Here is a 15,379-nt window from a genome sequence, read left to right on the forward strand (position 1 = left end):
TGACTCCAGAGGATGCTGCTGACAGTGACGATTCACTGCACCTAGATTTTTGTCAATAGAATGATTTCTTTGACATGGTTTCTTAGAGTGTTTACTTTGTTTCACTTCATAAAGCAAAGCCATATATGGCTTTTGTTATTGTTTGTGTGTGTGTGTGTGTGTGTGTGTGTGTGTGTGTGTTTGATGGTGGTGGCAGGGAGATTTGTGTTTCTTAATCCAAATGAATCAGTGGCGTCTCCCCTCATCTCAGTGCGTTTCCTTCACCTTCTCTGCTCCGGATAGATCACGTATGCAAACATGCAGGAGGCTGGTGGTACAGGTGTCTTTGGGGCTTAAGCATCAACAAAGGACTTTAAAGAAGGACTTTTCTGGGCTTATAATGAGTGAAAAATATGGGCTGAGTTACTGAGGCGCTCATGAGTCAGCAGGATCTAAAGTGCTGGCCCTGTCCACAGGGTGCTCTCCAGTCTTGCTCATCTGGAGCAGTGATGGTGTTTTCCTGTAGGAGCACTGTGAGCCTCTAATAGGACACATTAAAGAGACAGGAACAGCAGACACATGTGACCTTTTCTCCAGACATGTTGTGACAAAACCGTCTACATAATTAAATCTTGTTTACACTTGTTTTTATAGCTAGGTTTTCAAAGGATACAATTCAGTTTTCAAAAATCCTTGAGGGCTGAGCTAAGGCACCCCAGACAGCTAAGTACAGCCTCGTTTATATCACACATCCAAACTCCTCACATTTGAATAATCAAATTTAAAGCTTTAAAGGTTTAATTATTCATTGATTGTGTACATATGCATTTGTGTGTGTGTACATGGGTCTATCTTGAAGGCACAAACTATGAATATCTAAAGACAACTTGCTCGCATTAAATTTGGATTGTCAGGCCTGGTGGCATGTGCCTTAGCTTACTGAATCACCTTGTTGTCCCTCGTTGAATTCATGTGTTATTTAAGACTTTCCTTTCTCCCCATCACCAACACACACAGGAGTTGATATAACCTAATGAAATACAATCATTTATTTTTTTAGAATTATTTTCGATAATGGTATTATATTATAATGAAATTATTATTATAATGGTAATATAAATGAGATTTTTTAAGGGAAGAGGAAGGCTATTTACTCTTCTTGCTTGTTGTTGTCAGTGGTGGTAGATTGTTTGTTTTATAGGAGATAGGGATGGTAAGAAAATATAACAAAACCATACTAAAATGAAAACAGGAAAGGTCACACATAACATAGGCTTTGAATCATGCTACAGACAAAGACACTTCCACTTCCTTACAGGCAGAAGGAGAGAAACAGAAGCGACTAGAATATGTGTTCAGTGTAATGGCCATCTGCACCAAACCCATAATGCAATGCTCTGCTGTACCTGTGGATGGGTAGTGAAGAGTCTTGATCCCACACTTCCCACATCACTCCAGTGGATTCTGCCGTTCATCTGGCTTCACACAAAAACAGCATGGCCCATGTATACATATCTCCAGTGAACTGTCCATATATAAGTAAACCACAGTGCAGGATAGATCATTTTTAGGCAATTCATTTTAAATACTGTATGTTTTTAAATCAGAATATGTATAGAGTAGCAGTGTTAGTAGCTAGGGAAGATCTTGAAGGAAAGAAGCTGACTAAACACAGACACATTAACATTACAGTCAGCTGTAATGACTGTAATGTCCTGTGTGAGCAGCTGTGGTGATTCTCAATGTTAATCACCTAGCCTGTGGCTTGAGGTGATCCAAAGGATGCCTAGTAGAGCCAAAATGGGTTGCTACTTTGCCAAAGAGGAACAATACGCTGTAAAATCTGTTATGAATCTGGTACTCCTGCTTTTGGGTCTGTTAGTCGTACAATGGACACAAAAGTGGCTTGGGTAACTAATGTTGGATATGAAATAAGCTGAGGAGGGTCCACCAAAAGATAACAAACTGGAATCCCTGGGCTCTGTGTAGGTTTCATTACTCAAAGAAAAGTTCCTTCAGATGTGATTGCCTTATCGATCTAGAGGTCAAGATCATACTGGAGTCTCCATTTAGTCCCTAAGTGTGGTCATGTTTGCTTAAGAGAGGAAAACTTGATACAGAACGAGCCACGCAGAGAGAATCTGATGGCAGTCGGAGTGCCACAAAGTCAAAGAACATCAGCAAGAAGAAAGGAGAGGACTTCCCCTGGGGCCTCTAGAGAAAAGTATGGTCTTAGCGCTATTTTTATTTTAGCCCAGAAAAAGTGATTTTTCACATTTACTTGCCTAGAAATGTGAGCAAGCAAATTTCTCTTGTTTTAAGGCACCAGAATTATGCAGGTATGGCCCTGCACCCATAGGAAACTAAGCCCACACTGGTAGACTCAAAAATGATCTCCTCAAAAGATAATCCTGTTTGCCTGGTATCTATAAATGTTGCCTTGGAAACATCTTAAAAATGGGTCTTTCTAGGTATGATTTTCATGGAAAAAGTCTGGAAAGGGCCCTAATGTGTTGTTTCCAGAAAGGCAAACAAAGATTTAGTCTAGACAGAACAGACAGTCAGATACAAAGAAAGACCATGCGGAGACAGAAGACGAGATTAGAGCAATGCAGCCATGTACCAAGGAATGCTGACAGCTTTGGGAGCTAGTTGGCATGAGCAGAGACTCCCCTGGAGCCTTTCTTTCTGACACCTTGATTCCAACATCACAAACCTAGTTTCATCTTTCATTTCTCCAGCCAGGAAATTTGCAGTAATTTGTTACACTCCCCCATAGGAAATCGATGGTATTTTTAAAGGACCATAGAGAAGGCACTTAGGAGCTCATGCATGCCACAGAGGCAGTCATGTGTTCCACTCAGTCAGACAAGCCAAATCAACCCTGACTTCGGCCTGAGCGCATGGCCAAGTGGCCCTCACACACTCCTTGTTTATTCTTCCCGTTTGCCAGACACTTCAAAGCTAAGGTGACGCCTTGTTGCCTCTGACAGGCCCAAGGCAATCTGCTGCTAGTAGTGTTTGCCCCCACATATAACATAAACATCCTCATTAAGAAAACAAGTGGGGACACTGTAGATTGAGAAAAATGTGGTTATCTTCAACAAAGTTCATTTTTCATCATTATCAGCACACATCATTTTAAAAATTAAGGTTATAATACTCATTACAGTTTTATGTTGGTTACTTAACATAGCTTGGGTTTTTGTTTGTTTGTTTGTTTGTATTTTAAGTGGGCTATTCTGTTTAGCACGCAGAAAGAATTCTAAACAAGTCTTCGGCGACTTATTAAATATCAAATCTAAATATCATTATTCAGTGGCATCGTATTTATGCAGTTGTGCCTTTCTAATAGGGTAAAATCGAGGAAGCAGTGAATGCATTTGAAGAATTGGTTCGAAAGTACCCTCAGAGCCCACGAGCAAGATACGGCAAAGCACAGGTACCCTGGGCCTGTCTCATTGGAATACTATTCTGGCATTCACATGTTCTGTGCAATCAGATTTTTCACTCGTTTGTGTTTGCTTTTTTTTTTCATCTGCTCTTTTTATAATTTCTACATAGTCAGTCTCTCAAGTATATAATACACCCCCAGTGTTGGGGGGAATGCCATTTTAATTAGGACTGTTTCAATACTTCGTGCTGAGTCCTGTAACATCCAGATGACTTATCTTGCCATTGGTCCTGTATCGATGTATTCCTTTCTATTTGAATTTCCTCATGGTTTTGATTTCAGCCTCTTTGGAACTTTTAGATTCTATTGTGGGACTCAAGAATATAAATCTGCCTTGGGGAGACCTTTTGAAATGTAACATGGACAGCACTTTGTTTCTGACAGTTTCTTTGATGTGACTCATGTCTTACCAGCCACCTCCCTCTTCCTTTCTTTCCCAGTCACCTCCTATTCTCTGTTTTGTCATCTTTTAACCCCTGTCACAAGGCTTGCCACACTCATCTGCAACTTCATGAACCCACCTGTGCTGGCAATGTGTGGTTTGCCTTTGTTTGATTGTTAGATACGGACACAAAAGAGGGTACAGAAATGGTTCAACATAAAATGGTTTATTCTCTTCCTGACCTAAACATAGGAAGCAGGTTCCCTGGACACTGCCTTGGGAAATATGGCAGGAATAGAAGGCAGACCCAGAAGGAAGGTTTAATATGATCCTTTGGGGCTTTCCATGAGAAAAGTAAGGGGAGGTAGTGTCCAGCCCAGGATTGCCTGGCTTGAACAATACTGGCAAGCCTGGGCCACAGGAATGACTTCTAATTACTGAGCATCTGACTCTGGCATGATGAAGGCAAAGGATGTGGCTTCCTATGCTGTGGGGCCAGAGAAAGGAGGCCAAGCTCTGAGATGCATGGATTGCATGTAAAGGCTTGTTTGCTGCTGTGCGCTCTCTCAGACAGCAAACCCTAGTAATTTCCTGAGGTGCTAGCATAAAGCACAGTCAATTTTAAAATGTTTCCAATGTAACACGAGGAACACCTGAGGGCTACTTACTCTAAGGAAATGTAGTGAGAGCCCACTGCGTGTCAGGCTCTACTGGGTATTGGAGATATGTTCGTCCCAAAAATGTTCTCACAAAGCTCCATTGTGAAGGAAAGAGGTTGGATAAGGCAAGGAAATACCATGCATAGACTTGCAAGTGGTGACTGTTAGGAAAAGGACAGGAAATGGGAAACATCTCTGGATATGTAAGGCGGTTACCATGACGAGAAATGGTCACCAGGAAGGTAATATTTGAGTAAGCCCTTGGAAGTTTTTATAAATGAATATACTGTGGAATCTTACAAAGTATTAAAAATGAATAAATATATTAGATCATATTACCTAACAATGCATGCTGTAGGCAAAGGAGGAAGGCAGTGGTGTTCTAAGAGCACACTTATTAAGAGCTTTGGTTGCAGGTGATATGAGTGACTGTGACAGGAGATAGTAGCTGAGATGTGTCAGAGTTGTGGAAGGAGCTGTCTGGGTAGAGGGAGCAGGTAGACAAAGGCCATCACTCAGGGCAACTATCTTGACATCAGAAAGCTGAACAGAAAGAGAGGCGTGCTGAGAGCATGGGGCAGACAGGGACACTAGTGACACCTCAGGGCTCTTATTCTCCGTGCCTGAGGAAGCCTTTGCAGACTGTTACATGTGCAGGTGACCTTTGTAAAGATTGCTTTGATTGCCAGTTGGAAATGGGCTATGAGAGCAGAATCAGATGCATAGAAAGTAGGAGGCAGTCAAAATGTGCTGTGCGTGAGACCTGGTAGAAGGTGTGGACTGTGGGCTGGCCATGGAGGAGGACAAGGACAGAGATAGATTAGAAAGGACTCTAGATGGAAAGGTCATGGGAAAATAATTGACCAGTGACTCCTGGTTTGTTGGGAACAGCTGAGGAGAAGATAATGCCAACTAACTGACCAAGTGGAACAACGGGTTTGAAGAGAGGTTGAAATCGGCAGTTTGCTTTTGAACTGAAGTTTGCAGTTGCAATAATTTTTAGATATCCATGTGGCTGCATCAAGGAGACTGTGGGTTTTGTGGAATTGGAACTCAAGAGTAAAGCCAGAGCTGGTGAATAAATCTGTCAACGTGTAAAGTTCCAACAGGCCTCCTTGGGGAAGAAGGAGAAGACCAGTCACAGGGAAGCAACGGGAGAAAGCTATAGACGTTAGTGGAGCAAGGAGAAGCAGATGGCGTTCCCTTGTGTGTGACCCTCACAGGTAGTAAAACATCTGCAGGGAGACAGTGGGCCTTGCTCTGAACTGAAGGGCACTCAGATTCTTTTTATCCCATTGAAGATTAATTCATTAAATTTTCATTAATTAAATTTACATAAATTAAATATGTAAGACAATTGATACAAATAAATTTTTCTTGTCCTTGGTACCTACTGGCATTATTGCTTAGCAACTGCGTGGTTTTGGTAAACTAATTGGGCCATATTCCTCTAACCACTAAAAACTACATAGCTAAGATCCCGAGTGTCCAAACAAGTGATGTGCTTTGTCACTAATATTAAGTCCTTCGATTATGGAAAGCCCACTAACAGTAGAGCAAAGGGTTGTGCAAGTGTTAATTATGGCAAAAATGTTTTGTACTTTCCAAGTTTTCTCTGTATGTGATTTTATTCACGGTTCCAGGAGCCTCTGGAATGTGGTGATCTACGTATGCGCAGCCTTCTTTCACAGGAGGAATCTGCGATGTGGGCCTCAGGCAGTATTTTTTTTTAATCTCTAAACTATTATGCTACAGATGTTATTGGTATTAACACTAATGTGGCATAAAACAAAAGTTAAACATGATAAATTAAATTTTAATCGAGTAATTTAAAGGAAATTGAATTTATCAGAGTTTTAAAAGATAAAAATAGGCAGATTTTCTTAAGGAAGACTAAATGGTGATTTTTCCCATTCTCAGTTAGCAAATTAAGTAACTTCTTTGCAGTTTCTCAACAGATACTAAATAGTCAGCATTAAGTCAAGTAAATCTGTAATGTCTATGCTTTTCAAGTATCATTGATTACATCATTATTAATGCATCTTTCTGAAAATCAATTTTGCTCAAGTTCCCTAAACAGTGAACAACACAAATTTCTTAAATTATGAACTGAATTCACTTCATTATCTTTCACAAGCCATCCAAGGCTTTGAGGTCCAAAGTGACATGCCCCTTAGGAAGTTTGAGTGAATTAGTCCATCATCAAAAGATTGTGTGAAGGAGATGTCCTGGGCACATGGATTGGATGTCTTTCTCTCTTTCCAGTCTGACATTAAGAGATTGATGCCTGTCTCTAAAGATTATTGAGGGCAACACTGTCCTTCCACTAATCTTGCAGAGTCTTCAGATCTGTTGGGTAGCTCTGCAGACTCCAAGCATCAAGGGTTCACTTGGTGGTGTCCAGAGACCTCACTCAGCTCAGGGGCACTGTTTCTGTTTAATCATCTATCAATATTCATATAATTCATTATAGCCAAGAAGCTGATAGTTAAGCAGGCAAGCTAGTATGAATAGCTGTTGGATGGCTGTGTGGCCAGGATTGATTATAGACATGGCACTTCCTGCCCTGGGAGCTGAATCAGCTTGGTGAGCCTACTGTGGATTCAGAATGCTAGCTAAATGGTCTGGTGTGTACTTCCATCAAGCAAAGATGATTTGTGCCATTAATTTTTCTCACTTATGAGCCTACGTCTATTCACTGGTTCCACTGAGCCCTTGTCATCCTGGGAACCTTATCCTAATGAATGCATGTTATCACAGTACTTTATAGATGTGCTGTTTTCTGAGGAGAACATTCTCACAAATGTCTTTATCAACTGGTGTTGGCTTTTACAAATTATTTGTCACCTGAGGGCTGAGATATGAGGACTTTTCTCACCAAAATCCTCAGACTTTATATATTAACCCAGCACACAGTTTATGTTAAATCATGATTATGTTTATGTATCCTGAATAAAAATTTCATAGAGTGCTTTCAGCATGGGCTTGCTATTATTTTTCTTTAAATGAAAGTCTGTAAAATCTGATGGGCTACCAAGGACCATCTTGTACATTCCCCCTATTTTTATGTCCCTGGTGTTTCATTCCCAATTCTCAGTTTCAAGTTATCAATCTGGGGGTATTTTGGTAGGAAAATAAAAGCATCCAGAGACTCTACTCTGTCACACAGTTGTCCTGATATCTTGCAATTGTCCATTGGCAAGTCTGAACTGTCCTGTCCCCCTCCTTTCTCACCTGTTGGACCACTTCTTATGTTTGTATGCTCTCTTTTGTCTTAAGATAGTCCCTTTCTGCTGGGTATTTTGTATCCACTGACAAATCTGATGTACTGTCTCATCCTTACGACTTCTCGCTGGGTTCCCATCACCATCTATCTGCACACATATGTTCTGGCTCCTATTAAAGCTTACCCTTCCACATCCATCCCATGGTCTCTTGATGCTGCTCCAGCTTGGTGTATGTGTTCAACAATCCCATGGAAACAGTGATGGCAGGGCTATCATCGAGGCTCTACAAGGCCATTACATTCTCTTCTTAATCCTCCTCTTGTCCAACTCGGTGGCCACTCAGAGCATACTTCTCTTCCTCTTACAACCTTTGTGTCCCCACTTGCCTCTGGGACATTGCTTTGTTGTTGTTTTCTTTCTATGTAACTCATTCTGTATTCCATTTTCCTGTGGGAGAAAATAAGTCTTTCTAAACTCTAATGAGCTTGAAACATTGGATAATTTTAGGATTTAGTCCTTGGAACTCTCCTGAATCTACACTCATGACTCTTCTAGCTTGTCAACTTTAAATACCACTTCCATCCCTGACTGCTCCCATGTGTGTATCCTTAACATCAACTTTTCCCCAACTCCACACCCAGAAATTCACCTTCTGAACGTTCATCTCCACTTGGCATTTGGTTGAGTGTACCAAAGACTGAACTCCTGACTCCATGCTTCCCCAAGACCTGTCTCCGTCCTATCTTCTCATTCTCAGGGGATGACAGCTCAGTCACATAGGCACTCATACCACACCCTGAAGCCATACTCTCTCTTTCTGTCTCTTATACTAAACTCACAGCATCTGTAGATCTCTTGGCCCTGACCTTCAAGATGAATCTATAATCTCATCTCTTCTTACCACTCATTACAGCTGCATTAGCACAAACAGCTGCTGTCCATGCCTGGCTTCTTGCCTGGCTTCCCCACTTCTGCCCATCTTTCAGTCTGTTCTCAGGACTGTGGCTAGCACAAGCCCTTGGCTCCCTTTAAGATACTAGAAGTGTGAAAAACCCTCATCTTTCTCATCATAGAATAGTTCAGAATCCTCAATAGTTTACCAGACCTGAATTGCCTGATGGCACCTCTTTCCTCTCCTCTCTTCTCCCCTCCCTCCTCCCCTCCCTCCTCCTCTCCACTCTTGCAGCCTTTCATCTGTTCCTTGCTGTACTAGAAAGCCACAGCCCATCCTCCCCTCTCTGCCTTCAGAGATCTTTCCCCATAGCCTCACACTCTGTCTCCTCTTCTACACTCCCCCAGTTGTCTTGATTAGACCAGTAATTTCCCCATTCTGCATTCGACGTGCATCAATCTGCTGTTTCTATGCACAGTACCTTTGTATTTGTCATTTTGTACCTTCCTAAATCAAAGCACAATGAGAAAAGATCTCACCCTGATCTGTCGAATTAGGGTGACACATAGGTAGAATGGTCTGACCCCTAAAAAAGAGCTGTTAAATGAATTAATTAATGGGTGAAATGAATGAGTTACTGGACACACAAATTGAAGAAGAGACCATGATTAGAGTCCTGTATGTCTCATGTTCTCAAATGTAATTATGCTCATCTCCATCAGCCCTACAGAGTATTGTTTTGATTGTATAGTCTTCTTTCTCATCTGTAACTCAGCAGCAGACTTTTCTTCCTGTTATTGAAATAACAGTTGTCCTGCTTTCTTTTGTTTGTATCATTCCACAAAGAAAAGGTCAATGGTCTTTTTAAAAAACATGTCTAAAAGTTCACTGTCATTGGCTCTCTGGGGGAAATGACAAGCATTGAGGTAATGGAACATTGATCTGTCTGGGGGCTGCCTCTAGTGTGAAGATGACTTGGCAGAGAAGAGGAGAAGCAACGAAGTTTTGCGCAGGGCCATCGAGACCTACCAGGAGGCAGCCAACCTGCCTGATGCCCCTACTGACCTGGTGAAGTTGAGCTTGAAGCGACGGTCAGAAAGACAGCAGTTTCTAGGTGAGAAGCAGAAGCAGCGCTAACTTAGTGAGAGGTGGAACATGACCCCCTTCAGTGGCAGCCACATGATGCCTTCTCAAAGTCAAGGTGCCTTGGAAGAAGCCTGCCTTTTGGCTTCTGGTAACTTGTCTGTCTTCTCTACCTTCGACCAATCCTAGCCTCAGTAATTGTGTGCATCCACATGTGTGTGTATGTGGGGTGGTTATGTATGGGTATATCTGTCTGTGTACAAACAAGTGCATGTATACATGTACGGAAGCAAATATCTATGAATATCTAGGCCAGAGGACAACCTAGATGTCATTCCTCCTTAATTTTTAAAGAAAGGATCTTCACTGGCCTGGAGCTTTTTACATAGCCTAGACTGGCTGGCTTGTTAGTCCTGGAGATTTGTCTGTCTCTGCCTTGCAAGCACTGGGATTACACACTTGCACCAGCATGAGTGGCCTTTTGCTTAGATTCTTGGTATCACATGTCTTCTTCATGCTTGAAAGTCCGGCTTGCCTTCCAGTCATTGAGCTTTTCTCAGACAAGCATACAAGGTTCACGGCTTCTGAGTAAGAACCCTCAAGGTTGTCCTCCAGCCTCTATACACACACTCACATATGCATATAAACGTATACAAAATCATTGTGGATTTCTACATTAATTTGGGAGGTTTTTTGAAAATTTGTTAAAGTAATTATTCAACCTTGAGTTATGGATTGTCTTTGGTTAATTTTTATACCAAGACATTATTTTGCCTCCCAGCCGGAGATCAAGGTCTCTTGGTCTTGTGAAGATGTCTCACCTTCCACAGAAATCCCTCAGTTCTTAGTATAGTCTCTTCTGCTGAGGGGAGAATGAGGCAAGGTTACCTGAGAAGGATCTGAGGCTACTGGACAGAGATCCTGAGATTGCAGGGATATACAGTTGCCTCACAGGAGAACGGGATCTGGACAAGGTATGAGAGGAAGAGCAGCAGGTGTCTGCAGGAGGTACCCGCACGATTGGCACCATTGCTGTCTGCACTACAGAGGGAAGGACTGCCTGGGCAAACCACCGTGCGTCCTGATTGGAATAGTGTTCCCCAGCAATGGGGCACAGACCATGGAGTGAACGGGCCAGATTTCCTTCTGTTAGCTAAGCAGCAGCTGCGTTTGCTGACTGCTGCCTCCTCATATTCCCCTTTGCAGGCATTAATCCCTACAAGGTAGGCTTTTTACAAATGCCAGTCTTCCTTAGTACACCCACTCTGCCCCCATTTGCAGTTTGTTTTTCCAATTTGTAATTGTGACCAAGAGCAATGACAGTGGACCCAGAGTGTTTCTGTCTAAGCCTCTAAGTGAACAGCAGCTCGGGTTTCCTGAGCCATGTAGTGCACCATAGCCTGTTGTCCACCAGAGGCTCCCATAGTACTAGAAAATGTCTCTTCTGTGCGATCAGTACCTAGAGACAAGTTATTGCTGTTAAGAGAAGGCATCCACAGTGAAGCCTATGCCATGTCCCTTGGTGCCCATTTAAGTTTTATACTGACCACTCAACCCAAACTCAGGCTTTCCGTTATCTACACACCATCTAAAATTTTAAAGCTAGTAAACCAAAATTGTCTCAGCAGAATTGGTAACTGACATTTAAGATAAAAAATGTAAATGTGAATTGACTCAGAAAATAAGTATGACTTTACAATTTATGATTGATCTCGTGTTTAGCATCTACATAGGACAATTACAGATAGCATTAGAACTGTGCTCAGGACTTAGTAATCCATTCATAGAGGAAGTCAGATGTAAAGAGTTCTTCAGACTCTGCTAAATCCTCTCTCATGGTCTGTATTCATAATATTTTTAATCCTATTCATCATTTTCCAACACTAGGTCACATGAGAGGTTCTCTACTTACCCTCCAGAGACTAGTTCAGCTGTTCCCTAGTGATACTACCTTAAAAAACGACCTCGGCGTAGGATACCTCTTGATGGGAGACAATGACAGTGCCAAGAAGGTATATGAAGAGGTAAGCACTGGTGCTTTATGAGCTGCACTGAGTTATCTGTAGACAAGTCCACTGATTGAAAATGACATGTGATATGCACTGTGTTTTGTCCTTTTTCTCTTGAATGAAACAGCATGTGAGTTATTATGGCTAACCTTCTGTACTTGGCTTTCCCATTGCTTTTTCTTTCCTTCACTTCCTGTTGGAGCCAGAAAGTCACATCTAGCACAGACTTGCCTCAAACTCATGTAATCTTCCAGCTTCAACCTTTCAACTGCTACCATAACCATTTTTTTTCTTGTTTTATTTTTCTTTATTGGTATGCCTCCATTGTATAGAGTGATGGGTCCCATAAAGACTGTGTGTGTGTCTGTGTGTGTGTGTGTGTGTGTGTGTGTGTGTGTGTATACATACACCATATCCACTCCTGTATCTTGATTGTAATGATTTAAATTTTAGTTAATTTTTATTTAAGTTTCATTTTTATCAGTCTGTATAGTCAATTTTCTAAGGGTTTTTGTTGTGAGAGTAAAAAGGATGAGGTTAATAAATGTAAATAATATACAGTTTCCAAGTTTTGCAGTGTGAGGCTCTCAGGCAAAAGTCAGAGATGATACCATTGATGTTCCCATCCTCTGGCCGAGATGGCTTTCAAAGGATTTCTACATTATAGTGGACCTTTTAATAGATAAGCTCTAAGTCACAAGTAACTATAAAATCTAGAAAACTGGTTCCTTTAGGCAACAAGTGAATTTATTTGGTGTAAAGCAAACAGTCTGTCGATTTCACTTTGAAGCAGGAGAAAGCTAACAGCTCTGTAAAACAAAGACAGACGAGGGTCCTTGTTCTTTAACTTGAGCCTCTGGATCAATGGTTTCCAAGCTGCTGCCTTTACATTAAATGCTACTTCCATGAGCTAGGTGTGTAACAGAAGGGTCTCTTCTGTGTTGGAAACAAGGTCAGCAGCAGCAACCACCCCCCACCCCCCAGTCTGCTCACAAAGATGTACTTGCCTCTATTGTGCTTAATTGTAAAGTCATTGAATTTTGAAGCTGTTGTCTTTCTACTCTTGTCATAATTTGATTGTTTTTGACAGAGCAGAAATTTGACCTTGGCTTTTTATGACATCATTAATACCTGTGTGGTTGACTGAGACTACAGCATTGCAAATGTGTGTTTTCTAGAAAAGGCCTGCACCAGGCCATCACATAGTTCCATAGCAGACATATTGTCTGCCAACATACCCAGTGTCCCCTCCATGTGGGACATGGTATCTGGTAACATACCCAGTGTCCCCTGTCCTTCAGAGTTTGGTTAAAAGAAACATCATGTGTTACTGTGATTCAGGATTATGTGAATATAAAAATGAACAAACCATCTGAGACACAAGACAGAAGTCCAGTCATCCTTCCTACTTGTATGTCCCCTCCTTCCCATACTCCTTCCTTTCTTCTCTTTGTAAAATTCATTCTTGTTTCCCAGTTCTCTCTTTTCCTTCCTTCTAGTATCCTTTTCTCATCCTCCATTTCAGTCTAAACAGCCCAGTGAAGTATGTCCTAAGAGCCAAGCACAAGCAAGGTCAACACATACTGACCAACATCTAACTGAGTTTTCCTCTCCCACCTTCTTGAATACACTCATCCCTTCGACCTGACATTAACTCTTAGAAATGTGGAATGTTTTTCTTTACCTTGAAAACCAATATTATGTTGTGGTGTTTATTCACCTAGGACCATATTCTCACTTGATTGAGCATACTAGGATGCAAAAAGCTCCAGATATTTCCCTATCACACAACTGATTGTTTTTCTTTTAAAAGAAGCATTCATTCATTGGAAGTAATGGGCAGTGCTCCTCTGGCTTTGCTTCTTACTTCTAAGCTAATGAGCTGTGGCTAATGAATACTCTTTCCCTAACCAAAGATTGGCCTGGTGTGTTTATCTCTTTTTCCAAGGTCATTTCAGAAACGAATATGAGGGCTGCATACTTTTCTTCACATTGATTTTTGAGTACATATATAAAAATCATTGTGAAATCCTAATTTTAGGTTTTTGTTGTTGTTGTTTATTTGTTTTCTGTTCTTGTTTTCAGCCCAGAGACTAGCATTACAGAGGTTAGGTAGAAGCTGCTCACATCTGTAATTTTTGAGGACTCCTCCTACATCTCCTTCTCAAGATTCTTTCACCAGCTTGGGATCCCAACCCAACATCATCCCAAGTTCTTTGCTACCCTACACATCTTCTGCAGATGCATCACTCAGCCAGCACACATTTATTAAATGCATACACAGCAGCTGGGTACCTGAGCTTATTGAAGCAACAGAGAATGTATCTTTGTGTCTTCACAGAGCTTACAATCTGGGGCCAAGTCACCAGTTGTTCCTTTTGTTTTCCAAATAGATCCACCTTTTCAATGCTTTCAGCAGACACTGATCACCTTTTGTTTGAACTGACCCAGATCCCTCTGCAGGATTACTGTCCTAAAATATTCATATACCCCACACACCACCTGACCATGGCTCTAAGCACCAAGTCTTCCAGGCCTCCTGTATCAGTGTTCTTTAAATATCCTTTATGCTGTACCCTTTCAGGCAAAAGTGTTCAATCTGATGTTCATAATTTTTTGTAGATTAAAGTGTTGTCTATTCATATATGTATATACATGTGGTACATACTTGATAAAAAAAATACACACCCTCCAAATAAGATTTTAAGCTCAAATGAAATATTTCGAGTGCTTCTTAAATATTACTGAACTGACAAAAATCCTTTCACTCTTAGTAAAATGTTATTATTTCAGTCTGTTCACTGTGAAGTGCTACTCATGGTTTGGTAGTATCCTTGCATCCGTAATGAATACCCACATGGATGCCTAAAGATGAAGATTGCCCTTAACACTGCAAGTGTGATACACTTCAGTGTTGCTTTGAGTCATTATTAAATGAGACGTCGATTGTTGGAACTCACTATAGTCCCTGGAGCGGTCAGGTTGGTGATACAGACAAATATTGACAGCAAAGTCAGGTAGCATTTACAATGTGGACAGGCTGAAAAGTCAATGGCTTATATCCCAGGCAAGATAGAGTATAATTTCACATTCCCTCATGCTACTCACAGTGATAACAATTTAGATCATGGATTCTTTTGTTGTTGAACTCTGCATCTGATCCCATCAGTTGCTAGATGAAGTCTCTCTGATCTCTCTGATGACTATGCTAGGCTTCTGTCTCAGCACATTATGCAGAAATGGCAGAGGCTTTATGGCTGGGTAGAAATGTCAGAGGTTTTATGGCTGGGTAGGTGTCCCAATCCCTCCACTTGAGGCCTTGCCTGGTTACAGAGTATGGCCAGTTCAACTCTGTGTCCCCCATTACTAGGACTCTACACTAATGTCACCCCTGTAGATTTCATGAACTTTTCATTGTAGTAGGTTTTTACCTAGCTCCCAAATCCCCCCCCCAATTCTAGTGGTCTCTTTCAGTATTCCCTCCCTCCATGTCCACACCCACGCTTGATTCTTTCTGTTCCCATCTCAATTAGCCCCAAGTCTACTCAAGGAAACAATTCTATTTCCCCTTCCCAGGAAGATCCTTGCATTGCACCTTAAGCTCTCCTTGTTATCTAGCCTCTCTGGGTCTGTAGATTGTAGTACACTTAGCTACAGCTAATATCAACTTATAAGTGAGTACATACTGTGTTTG

General features: G+C 41.4%; 1 protein-coding gene across 7 annotated transcripts in view; it reads left to right on the top strand.

Moving 5' to 3' along the window:
• The window catches only part of Asph (aspartate beta-hydroxylase), a 200,737-nt gene that overhangs the window by 129,161 nt on the left and 56,197 nt on the right, over positions 1 to 15,379 (top strand). For 6 of the 7 annotated variants that reach the window (XM_028768474.1, XM_028768492.1, XM_028768485.1 and 3 more), the window contains 3 exons: positions 3,335 to 3,421; positions 9,557 to 9,707; positions 11,564 to 11,700. In XM_028768474.1, the coding sequence (XP_028624307.1) occupies positions 3,335 to 3,421; positions 9,557 to 9,707; positions 11,564 to 11,700 (375 nt within the window). The remainder of the gene's footprint in view (positions 1 to 3,334; positions 3,422 to 9,556; positions 9,708 to 11,563; positions 11,701 to 15,379) is intronic. The other variant, XM_028768525.1, reaches the window with a different exon arrangement.

This window comes from Grammomys surdaster, unplaced genomic scaffold, assembly GCF_004785775.1.
Source record: "Grammomys surdaster isolate TR1022 unplaced genomic scaffold, NIH_TR_1.0 64, whole genome shotgun sequence".
NCBI lineage: Eukaryota > Metazoa > Chordata > Mammalia > Rodentia > Muridae > Grammomys > Grammomys surdaster.